Genomic DNA, 18450 nt, shown 5'->3' with positions numbered 1-18450 from the left:
ATACTTGCACTTGATTTACATATGCTCTCAGAATTTAAATGATATTGTAGAGTAGTTCGCAGCAATAATTAAATTTATTTGTTTGCTATTAAATTTCATTATTTAAAATTTCATTATTTAAATCTGCTTTTTAAGAATAGAGAATGTTTGTTAAATATGTATATATATATAATTCTTTTTAACTACAACTAACAAATTCACAAATTCTGTAGGTTGATTAACTTCCTTTATGATACTATCTTTTTCTAATCTTGTCAGTTCCTTTTTTAGTGGATTTAATAAACAAAGTGGAATTTTCCTATAGGATCCTATTCTGCTAACAGCTTCTGGTTTTAATTTAATATGATAGTTATAATCTGGTAAATATTCTGTTTCCCTAAATATTTCATGATAGTTATTTAAAGAGTCTGGTAACTTTTCACTAGATTCAAGATTTATTGTGCACTGCAGGAGGGGGAAGAGAGAGAGGGGGGTAGTTCTATATCTCCCGTTCTACTGGCGCAATTGACAAAATGTAAAATGCGTTTTTCATATCTCGAAAGCGCGACTTGGGATATATATTAGATTTATATATAGCATTGTTATAACATAGGTATTTTGACACAAAATTGGACTTTTTCTGAAATATCATACCAATTTTTTTTTCCATATTTCAATTCTACGACTCAAATTATGCCAAGATATCAAATTCTGTAAAATCTGGTGCGAAATTTACGGAGAAATTCAAAAATTTATCTTGGCGAAATTTTTTTTCAGTTTGCGCCAGGAATAATTTTGGTGAACTTCTTAATATGTTTCAACCAATTTTCCTTTCCCATCCATTATGCCGGAGCGGAAAGAAAGGCACCTCCTTCGTACTTTACATTGTGCATGAGTAGGAAAAAAAGCCACATCGTTCCTACTTTCAAATAATTTTAGCGAAGTGTATACCACATATGATGTTTTATCGCTTTCAACAAAATGCCAAATTTCAAAACGGGCCAATATATAAATTCACGTATATCTTCGGAAATTTTGAATAAAAAACTGTATTTTTTTTTTGCAGGTATGCTTAGAAATACGTCTGTTTTAAGATGATGGTAAAATGTTTATCGATTATAATTAAAAAAGTTTTTGAAAAGTTTATAAAAATCATTTAAAAATACAAATTTTTAAAATAAATCATTAAAAATGGGGGAATTTTATTTGGAATGAACCTAAATTTCGAAATGTAAAAGGAAGAATCGAATAAGTTTAATAAAAAAAGAGATTAATAAATATATACCAAACTCGAATAACATTGAGGGGCTAAAAGTTTGAGAGCTAATTTTTTAAAAACTACTCGTGCGATTTTTACAGAACTTCGTAGTTTAGCATAATTTGAATCGTAGAATTAAAATATAGGAAAAAAATTTGGTATGTTATTTCAGAAAAGGTCCGATTTTGTGTCAAAATACCTATATTAGAACATGCTATATATAAATGTAATACATCCTAATTCGCGCTTTCGAGACATGAAAAATGCAAGTTGAATTTTGTTAACCCTTTGCGGCACCAGTGTGTCCAGACCGGACACAATTTCCTAAAAATTTCCTTCTGTACGCACAGAAAAATTGAATGAAAAAGGATTTATAGGTTACTCTGAACCTTCTTTATTTATAGTATATGGCAACTCAACAGAAACCAATCCATATATTTTAGATATGTTTAGTTTTTTAAGACCTTCATTTTTCAAACAGGGTTCGTACGGTCCTTGAGAGTCCTTAAGTTTTTTGGAATCGATTTTTGGTCCTTAAAAGTCCTTAATTTCGGCCAAAATCGGCAGAAGGTCCTTAATTTTAATGATCAGAAATTTCTGTCTGTTTTTTTCCATTGCCATTTTGAGTGGGAATTAGCATTTTGGAGGAATATTTTTCGAAATTCGCTGACAAATATCGTTATCTTTTGAATGGGTAAATGCGTTTATGGATTATAAATTGTTCCTATTTCTAATATAAATGGTGGGATAGACTTTCTGAGCAAGAAGTGCAACACAAGCATTTCGAAATTATTTAATTTTTTCTAGTGAAGAGCTCTTAAACAACTTTTCGCTTTTGGAGATATGAATTCTTTTATTAAATTGCTCTAAATTTGGTGACTTAGCAACATTTTGGCGATTTTAAGATAAGTTTCTATGGAAAATTTTTAATTCCGAGAACTGGAAATTTTTCGACGATTTTTTTAGAACATTGTAACATTGATAAATTTCATTAAAATAATGGTAATATATTGTAATTAAATTAAGAAATAACATTAGAGTAAAGCATTTTTATTTTTTGCTGTTGTATTATAAAGTTCCATTTTGGCCACTTATACAATATTTTGAATCTGAAAAATAAGCAAGGTCACTAGACACAAGCATAAAATATCAGAAATGTTTCTTATCTTATCATATGGACAGGCATTATAGAAAAGAATTTTTTTATTAATAAAGAAATTTAAAACTGACAATTTAAACTATTCCTGTAATATGTCTTAATGCATCATACACAGGGATGGCACTAGGCATTTTCACACCTGATACAATCTCTCTGGATCCTAAAATCTGCTGCCTTTCTAAATTCTGCTTCCAATGCCTGTTCTAGAGAGACAGTTCAAGATGGCGGATAAAGAGCTTGACGCGTTTTACATGTCTCTTGAAAAACATTATGATACTATCAACACAGCACTTGCATCTAAATGTAATATGAATGGTGAGCTGCGTGAACATGCTAGGATGGCTTTGGGTGAGTTAAAATCTCTTATAATTAAAAATTTTGAAAGATTACAATCTGCTAATTATCGCGAAGCTTGTGTGGCAAGTTTGAAGACCTCTGTTATGAGACCTTCTTATGCTGAGGTGGTATCGCCATCTAGGGGAGAAAATGTAAACAAACAGTCAAATGATTGTAATTTGCTTGTTTCGGCAGCTGCTGGATTGGAAAACTTTACATCCCTTGATGTTAAAAAACTTTTGAAGGAAAAAATTAATCCGACAGAAAAGAAATTAGGTATAAAAAATATTAGGACGATTTCGAATAACAGAATTTTAGTGCAATGCTCTTCCTCAACTGATCGTGATAAACTAAAAGATGAAATCAACAACAAACCTGAACTAATTTCTTCTCTTCCAAGACAGAAAAATCCTGCTCTACTTATTAAAAATGTGCCAAATGAAATTGATGATAAAGATGTATTAACTGTTCTCTTTGATCAAAATCCTGACATTTTTTATGGTAATGAATGTATTAATGACATGAAATTCTGTTTTACTCTTAAAAAATTCCAAAACTCAAAGCATATCGTTGTCGAAATGAAACCCGAGCTATACAGAAAATGCCTACCTTTGGGGTATTTGCATTTTGAGTGGTCGGCTTGTAAAGTAGAGGAGTTTATCATAATAAATAGATGCTTTAAATGCCTTGGCTATAATCACAAAGGAGCTAACTGCAGAAATTCTGTTGCTTGCTTTAAATGTGCAAAAGAACATAAAAGTGAGCACTGCCAAACTCAAGAAACCCAAGCTTGTGTAAATTGCATTCGTTATAATAGCAAAATCAAGGATGTTGGCAAGAAAGTTGATGTCAAGCATAAGCCTTTCTCGGAAAATTGTCCTTCTCACATTTTTATGAAGAATAGAATAATTTCTCAAATTAATTATGGCTAACTTTCCCTTTTCTGTTCTTAAAATTATTCAACTTAATCTTCATCGTTCGAAAATGGCTACTCAGCAGCTTGTTTTAAATATGGAAAATTCTAACATTGATATCGCTCTTGTTCAGGAGCCTCACTCTTATAAATGCTCTCTTCCCAACTTGCCTTCCTCTTACCGGGTTTACTTTGATGCTAATAGTGATACCATTAAAGCTGCTATTATTGTACGAAATCAAAAGCTGTCTACTCTGCTTGATATTAATAATCTTGATTATAATATGGTGTTTATTTATGTTACTCTCAATACTCAAGATTTTATCTTTTTTTCCTATTATTTTGAACCTAATAGAAATATCGACTTGGATCTGCATAAAATTAATGTAGCATTAGCTTCAAAAAATTTTAATAGATTGATTTGGGCTATGGATGCCAACAGCAAATCTGAAATTAGTCCAGTTTCAGATTCTCGAGGGGTTAAACTTTGTGAATTTTTAAGTATGAATAATTTGTTCGTTCTAAACGAAGACTGTGGTCCTACTTTCTGTAGTATTCAAGGTTCAAGCTATATTGACATTACGGTTGTGGGATCTGATCTTCTTGCAGATATTTTGTGTTGGTGTCAACCAGACTATGAATCCCTTTCTGATCACTGTGCGATTGAGTTTGAACTTTCTGTAGCTTCTAATAACACTTTCTATGACAGAAAAAACAGCAAAACTGTCTTCAGTGTAAAGAAAGCTAACTGGAATATTTTTTACAATACATGTAAGCAGTCGATTGATGAGTTTTCGCAGTTTATTGAGTGCTGTACGGATAAGCATGCATTAAACTCTCGACTAGAAAATTTTGTCTCGATTCTCTATAACGCATCTAAGGCTTCCATGCCTCTAAAAAAGTCACGGGTTCATAAGGTACCTTGGTGGACTACTGAAATCGATTGTATGAGAAAACAGGTTAACGCTGCTAGACGTAGGTTTCAACGAAATCGTAACCCTACTCTTAGAGAGTTATATAAACAAAAATATCTTCACTTAAGGCATAGTTACAGTTTAAAGCTCCAGGATGCAAAGCTTAAGTCTTGGAGAGAATTCCTAATGAGTATAAATGAAAGGAATGTTTGGGAAAAAAATATATACGAATGGTATAAAGAAAAATTTTATGAAAGGAATTGAAGTCAGTGGAATTTATCTCCCATCTGGTAATTGTACAAAGTCGCTTGAAGAAACTGTTAATGAGGTTCTTAACAGAAGCTTTCCCACGGACCATTTTAGCACGGATAATTCGTTTCATAGAATGATTAGGGCTGAAGCTTCGTTAAATTATGTTGCTAATCCAGATCCTCCATTTACTATGTCAGAAATTAATAGTGTTATAGAAAAACTTAAATGCAATAAAGCCCCTGGTCTTGATTCCATTTCAAACGAAATTTTGAAGCAAGTTCATAGAATGTTTCCAAATTTATTCTCCAAAATCTTCAATACTTGTCTGAGGCTTGGTTCATTTCCTCGTTGCTGGAAAACAGCGAATGTCGTTTTAATCCCTAAGAATAGTGGTCCTCGTATCCCGCATTTAGATAACTTGAGATGCATTAGTCTTCTTCCCAGTTTAGGAAAATGCCTAGAAAAGCTGTTTGTTAATAGAATTACCTGGTTCTTGCATAATAAAAAACTGCTAAATAAAGCACAGTTTGGTTTTACCCCTCATAAGAGTTGTGAAGAGGCTCTTTTGTACTTAAAAGACATAGTGGACGAAGGTAAGAAGAGAAATTTACACACAGTTTTAGTGTTTCTTGATATCAAAGGTGCTTTCGACCACGCCTGGTGTCCTGGGATACTTGTTTTTTTAAGGAAAGCTGGTGTTCCGTGTAATATTTACCACCTTATTAAAGATTTTCTGCATGACAGATCTGCATTGCTCTCCCTTGGCCACGTTTCTTCCTCCCGCATTTTGGAAAGAGGTTGCCCTCAAGGCTCGGTTTCCGGACCTTTATTGTGGAATTTAATTATGAATGATCTACTCAATAGACTCTCACATTGTCCGAGTTGTAAAACAATTGCTTTTGCTGATGATCTACTAATTTGCTTTCAAGAGAAGTGTCCCATTACTCTTTTTAATACGGCTCAAAACACCCTTACTATTATTTCCAATTGGTCCAGAGAACAGAAATTGGAATTCAATCCTAATAAATCTAAAATTATGATAATTAAAAGAAAGCATGTCAGCTATACAAACCAACAACTGTACTTGGATAATACCTTACTCGAAACGGTGAATGAAATTAAATATTTAGGCGTTATTCTTGATCATAAGTTTTGTTGGAAAAATCATATTATGTATTTATCCAATAAGTGTGAAAATATACTTAGAGGACTTAATCGTGTCTCTTGCAGTACTTTTGGTTTAAAAGTTAATGTTATTGATATGATTTATAAGCAGGGTATTGTCCCCTTTATTTGCTATGCTTCTAGAGTGTGGGGAACAGCTTTAGAAAAGAAGATTAATTCCCGTATACTTCGCAGAATTCAAAGAAGAATTTTACTAAGAGTTGTGCGTGGCTACAGAACAATTAGCTATGAAGCCTGTTTCGCAATTTCAGGATTTCCTCCGATTGATCTTCATGTTTTGAATGACAAAAAGTTTAAAGATACCATCAGCAAATTTATGTTCGATGCCAAGGTGTTGTTTGAAGATCTTCCTCATCCTGCCAATCGTTTGCCAATTCAAACTATCATTTATGACAATTCTGTTGATGATAATTTCCCTGTTGTGTGTTATACAGATGGCAGTAAAATTAATAATCGAGTTGGATTAGCTTATGTCGTTTTCCATAATGGATCTGAACTGGAATACAAACTCTTTAGAATTCCCAATGAATGCAGTGTTTTCCAAGCCGAATTACTGTGCATTAGTGAGTCAATTAAGTGGATATCTAACAACTGTTCGCTAAGTGCTAAATTTCTTATTCGCACTGATTCTCTTTCATCCTTATTTTCTCTTAGGAATATCTTCTCATATAATAAATTAATTGTGACTTCCCATGCTCTTCTTAAAGACCTTAATAATAAAGGTGTTGATGTTATCTTTTCTCATGTATGTGGCCACACTGGCAATCTAGGAAATGAACGGGCTGATTGGTTGGCAAAACAAGCTACACATCTTCAAGTAATTACTCCAATGATACTTCCTAAGTCATTTTACAAGAACAAAAGTAGGGATGATACAATACTCGAGTGGAATGAACTGTACAGGAATTCTACTACTGCCTCTTTGACTAAACTATATTTTCCTTCCATTCCTCACAGACTGAATAATAAACACTTTTTCTGCAATTTTGAAGTTACTCAATTTCTAACTGGACATGGTAAATTCAATTCATATCTGAAGAGATTTAGATTATCTAGTACAGACTTGTGTTCATGCAGTTTCGGGGGAGTGCAAAATGTCGAACATTTGTTGTTCTATTGTTCAAAGCTCAAGGAAGGACGAAAGGAACTCATTTCTAAGTTAAACTCTGTGAATATTTCATTTCCTCCCCCTCTTCATGTTTTTGTTCAACATAAAATGGCTTTCTCTTTTTTCTGTAAATTTATCTCTTACGTATCATCTGTGAATTTGTAAGTTTATTTTATTTTGTGTTGTGTTGTTGTATTTGTTTGTTTTTTTTTTTACTTACCTCTGTAAGCCTTGTGTAATACTATGTGGTGCACAAGGATTTAAAATTTTCAATAAAAAAAAAAAAAAAAAATGCCTGTTCTAAATTCTAAAATTTTTACATTTCTAGGTTTTTGTTGCTCGATGTGTTATTAAATTCTAAAAATTCTGTCACAATAGCTTTGTAACTGGACCTTACCATATATATTTCATATTTCTTCTGAATAATCATAGTACTAAAGAAATAAAATTAGCAGCTTTCTCTATACATTCTAAATGCATTTAGAATAACAGAAATTTTTAATTAAATCCAAAAATTTTAAAATGGAAAGGAAACGTGGAAGAAAGAAACTGAATACATTAAGAGAAAGGGAAATTATTCTTCAAAGATATGTTCAGATATTATTATGTAAATTACCCAGTTGTTTAAAATTTATTATAATTTTCCATTTCTGTTTTCTCACCAGAATGCAAATCACTTAGTTTTTAAACTGAGGTTTTTGGAGTGTAAGACAAGAGTGTATTTCTGACCTCCACTTGCTCCCTGCATTAGTTCCTGCCACCTCTGATAATTTGTAATTACTTGTCTTTACATTACCGTTGCCAATATTTGAATTTATTATGACGATAAAGTTACTGAGCTTGAAATGTTACAGCTTAAAATGAAATTAAACTGTTATAGTCTTTGATCACTAGTCCGTATTTTTAGTTTGAATTTGATTATTCTTGTTTAATTACATCATCACGAGCTGTAATTGATTTATTTAGCATTATAACATGCTCTTTTGTTCTGAGTTCTTTTTAAATAAGAAGCTTATTTAAATCTTTGTAGCTACTTTCAGACATAGCGATAATTTGCTTCACATCTGTCCAGAGGGTTTTGGATTATTTAACTTTTACCAGATCAAGTAAACCCTCATATGTACATTTTGGAGAGGTTGACAGGTTAGGAGCTAAAACACAAAGAAACTAGTGAGAACATTGTGTTTTGTGCATTGAGACAAAGTTCTAACTGTTAGAAAGGCTGTTAGAATGTCTGGGAAGGCTTCAAATTAAAAAGACTCATAAATGTTTTGTTGAGTGTTGTTGCTACAAAACGTAAATATTTTGTAGCTTTTAATGTATAATTATCCTAATATCGTTTAAGATTCAATGCCATAAACTACATGTATTTTAAACTGTGAAATTTTATTCGATTGTGATTTAATAGGGCTTTTTTAGCAAATATTGTTAAAAAATAAATAAAATTTAATAGTGCCCATGTAAATCCATAATGACTGAGGTTATCTAATACGTAATTTAATTATAACCAGGGCTGTGGAATCAATAGGGAAAATGACCAACTCCGACTCTGACTCAGACTCCTGAAATTTTAATAACTCCGACTCCTTCATATATATGTGAACATATACACATGGGTACATTATTTTTTTATTATAAAAGAAGTAATAGATCCTACAGAAAAAAAATTGATGCATATCAAATTTTTTATATTAATTAGCATTTATTATGAAATGGAAAAACTGGCATTAGTAATTTCTAAGAAACACTAAAACTTAAACTATATTAACTGAGTTACAACCCCTGGAACTCTACAAGAAACTATGACCCTAACTGCGTCAGACAGACCCCAGCTAACTTTCAAAACTTGCAAACCAGGCTTACATCAGGTCTTTTAGGTTTGTTCTGATCAGCAGATCTCTAGCAGGAGCGGTGACAACAGCCAGTCTTTTGTTTTGAATTATGCTGATTGTGATTTTACTTCTCACTTTATGCTGCTTGACATAAAATATACTTACTAAATCCCTAGACTGAGCAAGTATGTGATAAAATGAGACATTAACAAAAATCAACGTAAAGCTAACTGTTAGAAAACCTAAATAAAATGTCACTTTTCTTCTTTCAAATATATCCAATTATTATGAGTGTAAAATATTTAATGCTACTTAATAAATTTCACAAAATTTATTTTATTCTCAAACTTATTAATAATTATGTTAATTATGTTTAATAATAATGCATCTGACTTATGGATCTGTTTTATTTTTAGAATGATATTACAAGTGAAGTTCAGCATAGATAATATTTTTAATTGAATTTATTCAGTTCCCAATTGCTTATAGGTCCTTGATTTTTTCATTAATGGTCCTTAAAAGTCCTTAAAAGTACTTTAATTTCCGTGTGCAGAAATGTGTACGAACCCTGTCAAAGAAATCTTCCAGATTTTTTTTTTTTTTTAGGGTATAAAAGGAATTGTTTGAAAAGAAATTTCTATGTTATTTTTTTGGCTGAATGCTAATCTCTTTATTCTATATTAGTTTTAAATTTTTACCTTGAAATCTTCCCTTAAATCAAACGGCGAACCCTAGGTGTGCCTAGACCAGGCTCACCGATAAGTGCCGTCTTCACAAAATTTTACTTGTGTACTCCTCTAGGTCTAATTAGATTGCCTACTTTTTTTTAAATCAAAACTCAGACTTTAAAAGGTAGTGTGCCGGAAAGGGTTAATCGTCCCAGTAGAACGGGAGATATAGAATTGTCGCATTTTTTTTCGCAGTGTACATAACCTTTGCATTAAATTAATTTTCATAATAAAGGCAATGCTAAAATATTTGGAACAGTTTTATTGCTTGCGACTACTTGATATTGTACTTCATCTTTACACCTAATAAGGATTTTGTTTTGCACAAGGATTTGTATTTTCCAGCTACATCAGTTTTAGAAACATTAAAATTATATAAAGGTTTTTTTGATTAATTATTTAGTCCTTAAATTTAATTGTTTAAATTTACACAATGGCAATTTATTACACTGAACACCAGTATCCAACCTAACATGTAAGTATTTAAATATGTTTACTTTTAGTTTTTCAAACAATTCTGCTGTACTTCTAGAAAATGGATTCTTATCTTCTGTGGATCTAAAATGTATTCATCATTATTATATAATCCATGCTTTGAATTATTCTGTGCAATGTCAATATTTTTATTAGTGCATATTTTAGCAAAGTGATTTTACAGTATAAACAGCAGCACAATATGAGCAGGACAATTGCGTAACTTAAAAAGTTCCACTTCCATTGCGTAACTACATGGTTTTGAATACTGCCTTTGTGTAACATTTTGTGGCTTCTCTGTAACATGGTATATTCTGATTGTTTTCTTCTAAATGTGAAATTTTATTCCACTCTATAACTTTTTTTTTTTTTTTTTTTTTTTTTTTTATTTTCTTCAGTTTTTAACTCAAGCTCTGCTAATTCAGCAGCTTTACACAATTTAATACATTTCTCCAATGTTAACTGATCTTTTCTTAATAGTCTGTCTTTAAGATTTTTATTTAATATTCTACCTCAAATTAAATTATCTTTTAACTTTGCTGATCCAGAATTACTAATTAATTTTTTTAAAAGCTTCAATTACTTCAACATCTTGTGTTTTTTTTTTTAACCTTTTTCATTATAATTAAAAGTATGAAACTTCTAGCACTTCTTGACAATTTAGTAGTACCACTTAACACTAGCATGCCAATGTGGAGTTTTTTGTTTCCATCTTGTCCAGTTTTTCACGTATGTTTCCTTCATACTTTTTTGATGCCTCTAATCCCTCCATGTTTAATTTAGGACTTTAAATAGTCTAAAGATATGTATTTTTAGCTATTCCAAATTACGTTTTGCATATATCTGGTTAACCTTCAACAATTTTTAATTATCTACTCCATGTAATATTACTGATAAGGATTACACCAGTTTAGCTGAACATTGTTTATCCTAAACTTCAGTTATTCTGTATAACAGATATGGTTATATATGTGGTGTTATCATTGTTATATTGTCATATTATCATATAATTCTCATTATATTATCATAAAAATTCTCATCATATAATTGTTATAAATTCACAAACACTCTTGCCTCGGAAAGAACTGTGAGTATTCCATATTAATATAATTTTTTTCTCAAAATAATGTTAATCCTCCAACAGGCAGAGGATTTTGCTAAGAAATCCCAAACTTCCACAAACTGTCGTGAAAAGGTATTTTCTTGATTTTAATGCTAAAATGCCTTTGCCACTATACCTGGATTTATGTACTTTTACTGTATTGTCTCAATCTCTCGGATGTATTTCAAGATATACACCTTGTACAAAAAAAGGATGGGGAGAATTCTATACTTCCCTCTATTATACTGTTTGTCAAAATTTTACTTGCGCTTTCCATGTCTTGAAAGCGCAACTTAGGATATATACTAGATTCATATACAGCATTGTTCTAATATAGGTATTTTGACACAAAATGGAACTTTTTGTGAAATAACATGCTAATTTTTTCCCATACTTCGATTCTACGATTCAAATTATGCCAAAGTGCCAAGTTTTATAAAAATTGCTCAAGTAGTTTAAAAAAAAAAATCTGATGTGTACACCACATGACTTCCTTGCACGGAATATTAAATTATATACATTTTTTCTTGCATTTTATTTAAACTTATTAGATTGAATTAAACCTACTTTGCCGGCAGCGCATAAACCACAATAGAATAAATGCATTCTTTAAAATTCACTTTGTTTACCATAGCGACACTCTGGCACTAGGTTTACTTAACAGTATTATATTTCGTTCATATTATAACTCAGAATACACAAAATTTATATCATTTAAAGAATTATCTAATCGTTGCCACTTGTTCTATTCAAATACTATAATAAAGCTAGAACTATGTATAAAAGAAATTAAGCAAACAAAACAAAAAAGAAACAGTTTTTCACAGACGATTGAGTATTTCTCATTCAATTAATTCATTTTTCACTTCGCGACAAGGCAAAAATACATAAAAACTCAAAATATCTGTATTAAAAATTACGAAGTAAATCTTAAACGCTTATTTTCCCGATAAAATTCCAGAAAGGATTAAGCATGATTTAAATAATAAATGAAGGCGTTATCTTTGTTGTTGCGAAGCTAAGTTTCTCTAGATTGGCAACAAATCCGCTACTCAGCTGTTTCAGATGTAAACAAGAGCAATGACCGCAATCGAATTAGGCTTAGCGGCACTTAAACAATTTTAAAATTTTTGATAATTCTAAAAATATTGCATACAGATTTACTAAAGGCATAAAATCCTTAACCGGAAGATAAAAACAACGTAATTAAATCATTTTTAAAGCAAAAAATGTACAATTTACAAACATATTAGAGTAAAGAAACTGAGATCACTGAGCCAGGTAACAGAGTGAATATATTTATAAATATATTTATATACGTTTGGCGCGGCCGATTGAAACCAAAATATGAGGTGCACATCTACATGTTATAGTAGTCTTATATACAAAATTTCAACGTTCTGAGGCTACTCGTTTTTGAGTAATGCGAGATACGTACGTACGTATGTTTGTACAGACGCCATGAAAAATTCTCTTCAGAATTCATTTTAAAGCACTTTTTTAGTTTTTTTGGAGGTAAAGAGTCTTTTATTCTGTCCTTAGGTACAGATATCACGCAAAAACATCGTTAAATTGCATTCGAAAGCAGTCAAAGTGGATATTTTCGTTGAAATATGCTGTCTGAAGCTTTTTGCTATTACAATACTTCCTTTTTACTTCGTACAAGGAAGTAAAAAGCTCTTCAAAATTTTAGCTGCTTCTTGTTAATTGAATTTGGTATATATTTAATATCTTTTTTTTTTTATTAAACTTATTTGGTTTTTCCTTTCACATTTCGAAGTTTAGGTTCATTCCAAATAAAATTTGCCCATTTTTTATAACCGATAGAATTTTTACCATCATCTTAAAATTGATCTATTTCTAAGCAAACCTGCAAAAAATTAGAGTTTTTGTTCAAAGAGATATATGTGGGAAGTAGAACAGTACTACATCTAACTACAACTTGTGAACAGTAGTACATTCAACTTCAATACTATTGTTTACCATCATTTAACTTTTATCATTTAACTTTCATCAATTTGCCTTCCACCACACTTTAAATCATTTCATCTGACTAAACAAAAATTAGCTTCATTTTATTCCTTTGTTTTCTGTGCATTTCAAGTCTGCTCCTCTAAATTGGCTGTTGATCAAGAACTAAATTATTTAAAAGGAGTAACTATTGACAGCAGCTTTTAACCAAGCAGTTAAAAATTCTCATCTCAACACACCAGAAGGTACACTTTGTTTTAGGAAATTATACAAATTCTGTTGTCATCCCTTTTCCATCAATTTGCTATAAAATTTCAAGTATTTTACAGAAATTAAACTTTCAGGTCGTTTATTCTCCTATCAATAAAATTCCGAGTTCCATACATAAGAAGCGAATTCCGGCTATGAATTCCTGGAGTATTTACCGGACTCCTTGCCGGTAAATATTATGGTTTTATTTACTAAAATAGCTTTAAAATTTCGTGTTAAAGAACATAAGGCATATGTTAGGAAAAAGGAAACACAGATGTTTTTTGTTACCCAGTATTTGTTGATCCAAAAATCATTCTTTCCATTTTTCTGCAGCCAAAATTATTCAAAAGAAAATCCCCCATTGGTGAATTCGATTTCTAAAGGCATTTCACATTTATTTATTTTTTTTTCCTGTTCTAGTTAACAATCCCAATTCCAATCCATTTTCACCTTCAGCTTTTGTAAGGAAATTATGTTTTAGTTTTCGTGTTTCATCAATAGATGGCACCAGTAGCATAACTCCTGTCCAACCATTCTTATTTTATCTTTTCACTGTATCTTATAACGTTCATTTGCACTTTAGCAGATGAGGTTGATAGTTTGGTAAAATCATCGAAACTAGTCCTGTGAAAATTTGAAAATACAACGCTGATTTTTGAAGTTTGACTTCTAAATTAATATTTATTCAGCATGTTATTTTAACCTAAATTAAGATAAATCTTTATTAGATAAATAATATTCATTTGTTCTTCACATTTATGCAAAACTCTTGTTTGTGCAATGTTATTTTCCATTAGTCTTACACAGGTAACTGAACAAGAATTTCAGCAGTCTGTTTACAACATATCTTAAATGAATAAAAAGAATTACATTCTTGACATTTAGTTATTGTACCTACATTTTGAGAAATAAATGAGCCATTTCAGTATTTCAGTATTCAGTTGTTATTTAGTCTCTTCCTATAAGCCAAACGTCTAAAGATTACATGAATTTGGTGATTCTATCACAGAATAATGCTCACAGGAAAAAAGCCCACACAGAAATATGCCCACACAGTAAAAAGCTCAGATGGAAAAATGCTCACTTAGAAATATGCTCACACTGAAAAAAGCTCACATATATATATGCTCACATGGAAATAAGCCCACTGTTAAATAAAATATGTAGAAATACCCTTACATTAATCAATCAATAATTAATTGATCTGAACATCGTACACCTACTTAATTTTTAAAAGAAAAATTATTTAATCATTTGAAAAAATTATTGGACAAATGCCCACATTAACCTTTTCAGGGGCGGTATATAAAAGAATGAAAACTATAATAAAATTTTTCATGTACTATAATATTTTATACCATTGCCCCTGTACAACATTTTTATTCTTGTAAATGCCAATAGTTTTTTTTTTTTTTTTTTTTTTAAAACTATTTTTGCGTACTTTTGATGTGTATCTACAAGAATTGATGTTTGAATGTAGTTATTTAAGTTTGGAGCCAAAAAAGTTTTAGCAGACCACAGTTTCCAATTAAAGTGAGGAATCATTATGAAGCAGCTTTCGAAAAACCTTCTAAAACCACAAATCGGTATGAAGGCTTTCATAAGGTACTAAATTCATTATTTAATTGCAGCCATCCCACTATGTGGTTTTTATTTGACAGACTGAAAAAAGATTTAGCCTGTCAACGTTTATTAATAGCTATTGCAAATACAGGGTTTGCTGAAGTTAAAAAAAAAAATAAATAAAAAAAAGGAAATATGTAAACTTACATTTGGTAACCGCGGATCATATAAGAGAAACTATGATGAAATCGATGATAAAATTAGATATTTATAAATATTATTTACATAAATTAGATATTACATATATTTACATAATTTAGATATTACATAATATCTACATATATTCAGTAATTTTATGTGTTTATAACTTCTTGAAATATATATTTATGACTTATATATAATAAGGTATTTTAAATAAAATAATTATTTATATTTACTTATTCTTCTAAATGTTTAGATTATAAAATATGTATTAGTTTATTTTTTTTTAACAATTAAAATTGTAATATTTTTTTACTGTATATTCTGTTTAATTTTTCTTCCTTCTCTCCTTTTCATAATCCAAAACGGTCCATTTGTTAATCTTATATAGCAACTGAATCTACACATAAGTTATACAGTTTTTTATATATATATATCATAGATGTTTTGGTAATTTAAATATTTTTTCGTTGAAAAACTCAAGTAGGTGTACGATGTTCAAATCGATTAATTATTGATTGATTAATGTAAGGATATTTCTATATATTTTATTTACCAGTGGGCTTTTTTTCATGTGAGCATATTTCTAAGTGAGCATTTTTCCATGTGAGCTTTTTTCTATGTGGCCATATTTCTGTGTGAGCTTTTTGTCTGGGAGCATTTATAACTGTAAGCATTATTCTGTGAGCATTTTTTTCTGTGGGCGTTTTTCCTGTCGGCATTTTTCCAGTCACCGAATTTGGTATGGCAAAATTTGCATTCGGTGAGTTAGGTAAGGCGATTAATAACGAGTTATCTCATAGCGAGTAAACTCATTTGACCAAATGCGAGTACTCTACTAGATGGTAGTAAACATGTTAAATGAAGATAATATCATTCAGGTAGTTATCAGCGAAGGTAAATGAAAAGAAAAAGAAATCCTGAAAGAAAAAGAACCAGAATTAGCCAAGTAGCAATGGAGTTGACTACATAGTACATTGAGTAGCAGAAAGACTATATTGCAGTTGAGTTCCTGAAAGAAATGTATAATTTCAGTAATAATTGATAAATAACAGGATAAAAAAAAGGCAAAAGAAAATTAATGAAAATTATTGATTTCTTTTGAAGTGTAATATTTTCCTTCTTTAAATATGTATTTTTAAAAGCATATTCAGTGAAACAGAATAATACAGTTTCGTCAGTTTGTTTTTCTACTCATCTTGTAATGTTTTGCTGGATTGTATATAAGCCATTTCATTATCCACTCAAAGACTTGGTACAGTGGTGATTGGTTAAGAGGGTACCTACAATATTTTAACGAGTATTATAAATAGAACTATGAAGGAGATTTTAAAATTTTATGTAGATTATTTTGCTTCTTTAGTTATGTTAACTTGTTCATCATCATAATTTTATTCAATAAAATTATTCACTAAAGCTCATCTAGTGCATTTTTATGTTTATGATTTTTTGTACACTACATTTTTTTGAATATAGATTATGATTCAAAGTTTTCCTCCAATTTCTTCTGGTTGTGTTTCTGTGTTACCAAAGACTGATGAATTTCCAAATATTACTGAGCCTTCTTGTGAAACTACTGAATATAAATCACAATTTGCATGGCCTCGGAAGCCTCAAACTGATGTCCCATGCATGGCTCGAAAATCTGTTTCAATGGGTGTAATAAAAGGATCAGAGGAAACAGGTATTATGCTTATTACTTAAGTTTGCACATTAATATTTTCATTTACAATCTCCGATTTGTTTTAAAATGCAACAATGTACAGTATCAAGTTAAGTAGCTGTTGCATCTGGCAACTGCTAGGATCCTGATCATGAATCCATAATCATTTAGAAATACAAGCTTTATATAATCAAAGAACAATAATTAATCAAAATTTTTTATTACAATAAGCTCAGTTAACCATCCATCCGTTTCATTGAAACATTCCAAATCAAGGAAGATTCAGACATTTTAAATTTTGTCACATTCTCATATCTACTGGTCTTTTTCTATTCTTTGAAATTATTTACTGAAATGTTCTGAAATCATCTGTAAATCCAAGTAATTTAGCTCTCCCATGGACATAATCACCTTAGAGAAAATGACTATCATTGATGTGCTTAATTTGTTCATCATGCTCGCAGTTTCAGATATTATGGAAATAGCTATTGTGCAAAGGTTTTAAATGTTTTGAAAGACTGACTCTTTCTCTATTTGCTAAACTGTGAGTATACACATTTATAATAATGTTTAAAAATTTTCCTCAAATGAGATAGCATATCACTTTAATTAAAAGTTAAAATATTATGATATTATGAAGATTAATTACAGTTAAAAATTTGCCACATTTTGCAAATAAGTAAATGCTCCCCATTTCTAAAATTTAAGTCTTCTTTCAATTAAATTTTGAGTAATGATACTTGAAATATTTTCTGGTGTTATTATTTTCCTGTTTGCATAAAACTGAATCTGAGATAAAAGAATAAATTTGTTGCCTAGTTATTCTTTGTAATATCTTTCACTTATTTTTCATGTTACAATAGTGTAATTCTTTCCAAAATGACCCATACAGAAACAATATTTGTTTCTCAATAATATTTTGCAATAAGGTTATTAACATTTATGCTTTTAATATAGTTAATAAATGATGTTTCAGAAGGTATATATTATACATCTCTCCTGCAAACTCTCTTCTGAATATTTCACTTATCTAAAAACTAACGATTATGTTCTGTAATATTTGGTCATTATCTACTTCGGATCCTCTATGTTTTGAACGACATAATGGAACTGCTTAAGTGCTTTTAAAATATATATATATTATAAGTAAGGTTGTAAGAACAAAACTAAAAAGACCAATTTAGGTCAAAATTTTGCGCATTGTGCTGCAAAATTAAGGAAATTAGAAGATAAATTTTAGTAAGCTCGCCAAAAAGTTACCAAGAGCTGTGGCTCCAAGAAAACTCCAACATAAGCATATTTAGTTGCTATGAAAAGTGTGAAAATGTGAAAATATTTGTATATTTACAAGTTAAATTAAAAAAAGCTATATGCTAAACATTTTAGGAAATTTTAATGCAGTAAAAAAACAAATCAATTGAATGAGGTAAAATAATAGGCTATATGCTAAATAAAAAGTAAATTATAAATCACAGTAAAATACTAATCGATTTAACAAGGTAAAATGCAAAAAATATTAAAATTAAGAAGCGGAAAATGGTTAATTAGCCCAATTCGAAG

The 18450-nt window shown here is 30.2% G+C and overlaps 1 protein-coding gene across 2 annotated transcripts in view; it reads left to right on the top strand.

Moving 5' to 3' along the window:
- LOC118179363 (uncharacterized) overlaps positions 1 to 18450 on the top strand; it is a 350178-nt gene that overhangs the window by 209961 nt on the left and 121767 nt on the right. For both annotated transcript variants that reach the window (XM_085817376.1, XM_085817377.1), the window contains one exon: positions 16704 to 16911. In XM_085817376.1, the coding sequence (XP_085673502.1) occupies positions 16704 to 16911 (208 nt within the window). The remainder of the gene's footprint in view (positions 1 to 16703; positions 16912 to 18450) is intronic.

This window comes from Stegodyphus dumicola, chromosome 5 (assembly GCF_044657685.1).
Source record: "Stegodyphus dumicola isolate Sdum_Otavi_A_Nest chromosome 5, ASM4465768v1".
Classification (NCBI taxonomy): domain Eukaryota; kingdom Metazoa; phylum Arthropoda; class Arachnida; order Araneae; family Eresidae; genus Stegodyphus; species Stegodyphus dumicola.
The sequence above is the reverse complement of the archived record's forward strand: the minus strand, read 5'-3'. Positions and strand labels throughout refer to the sequence as shown.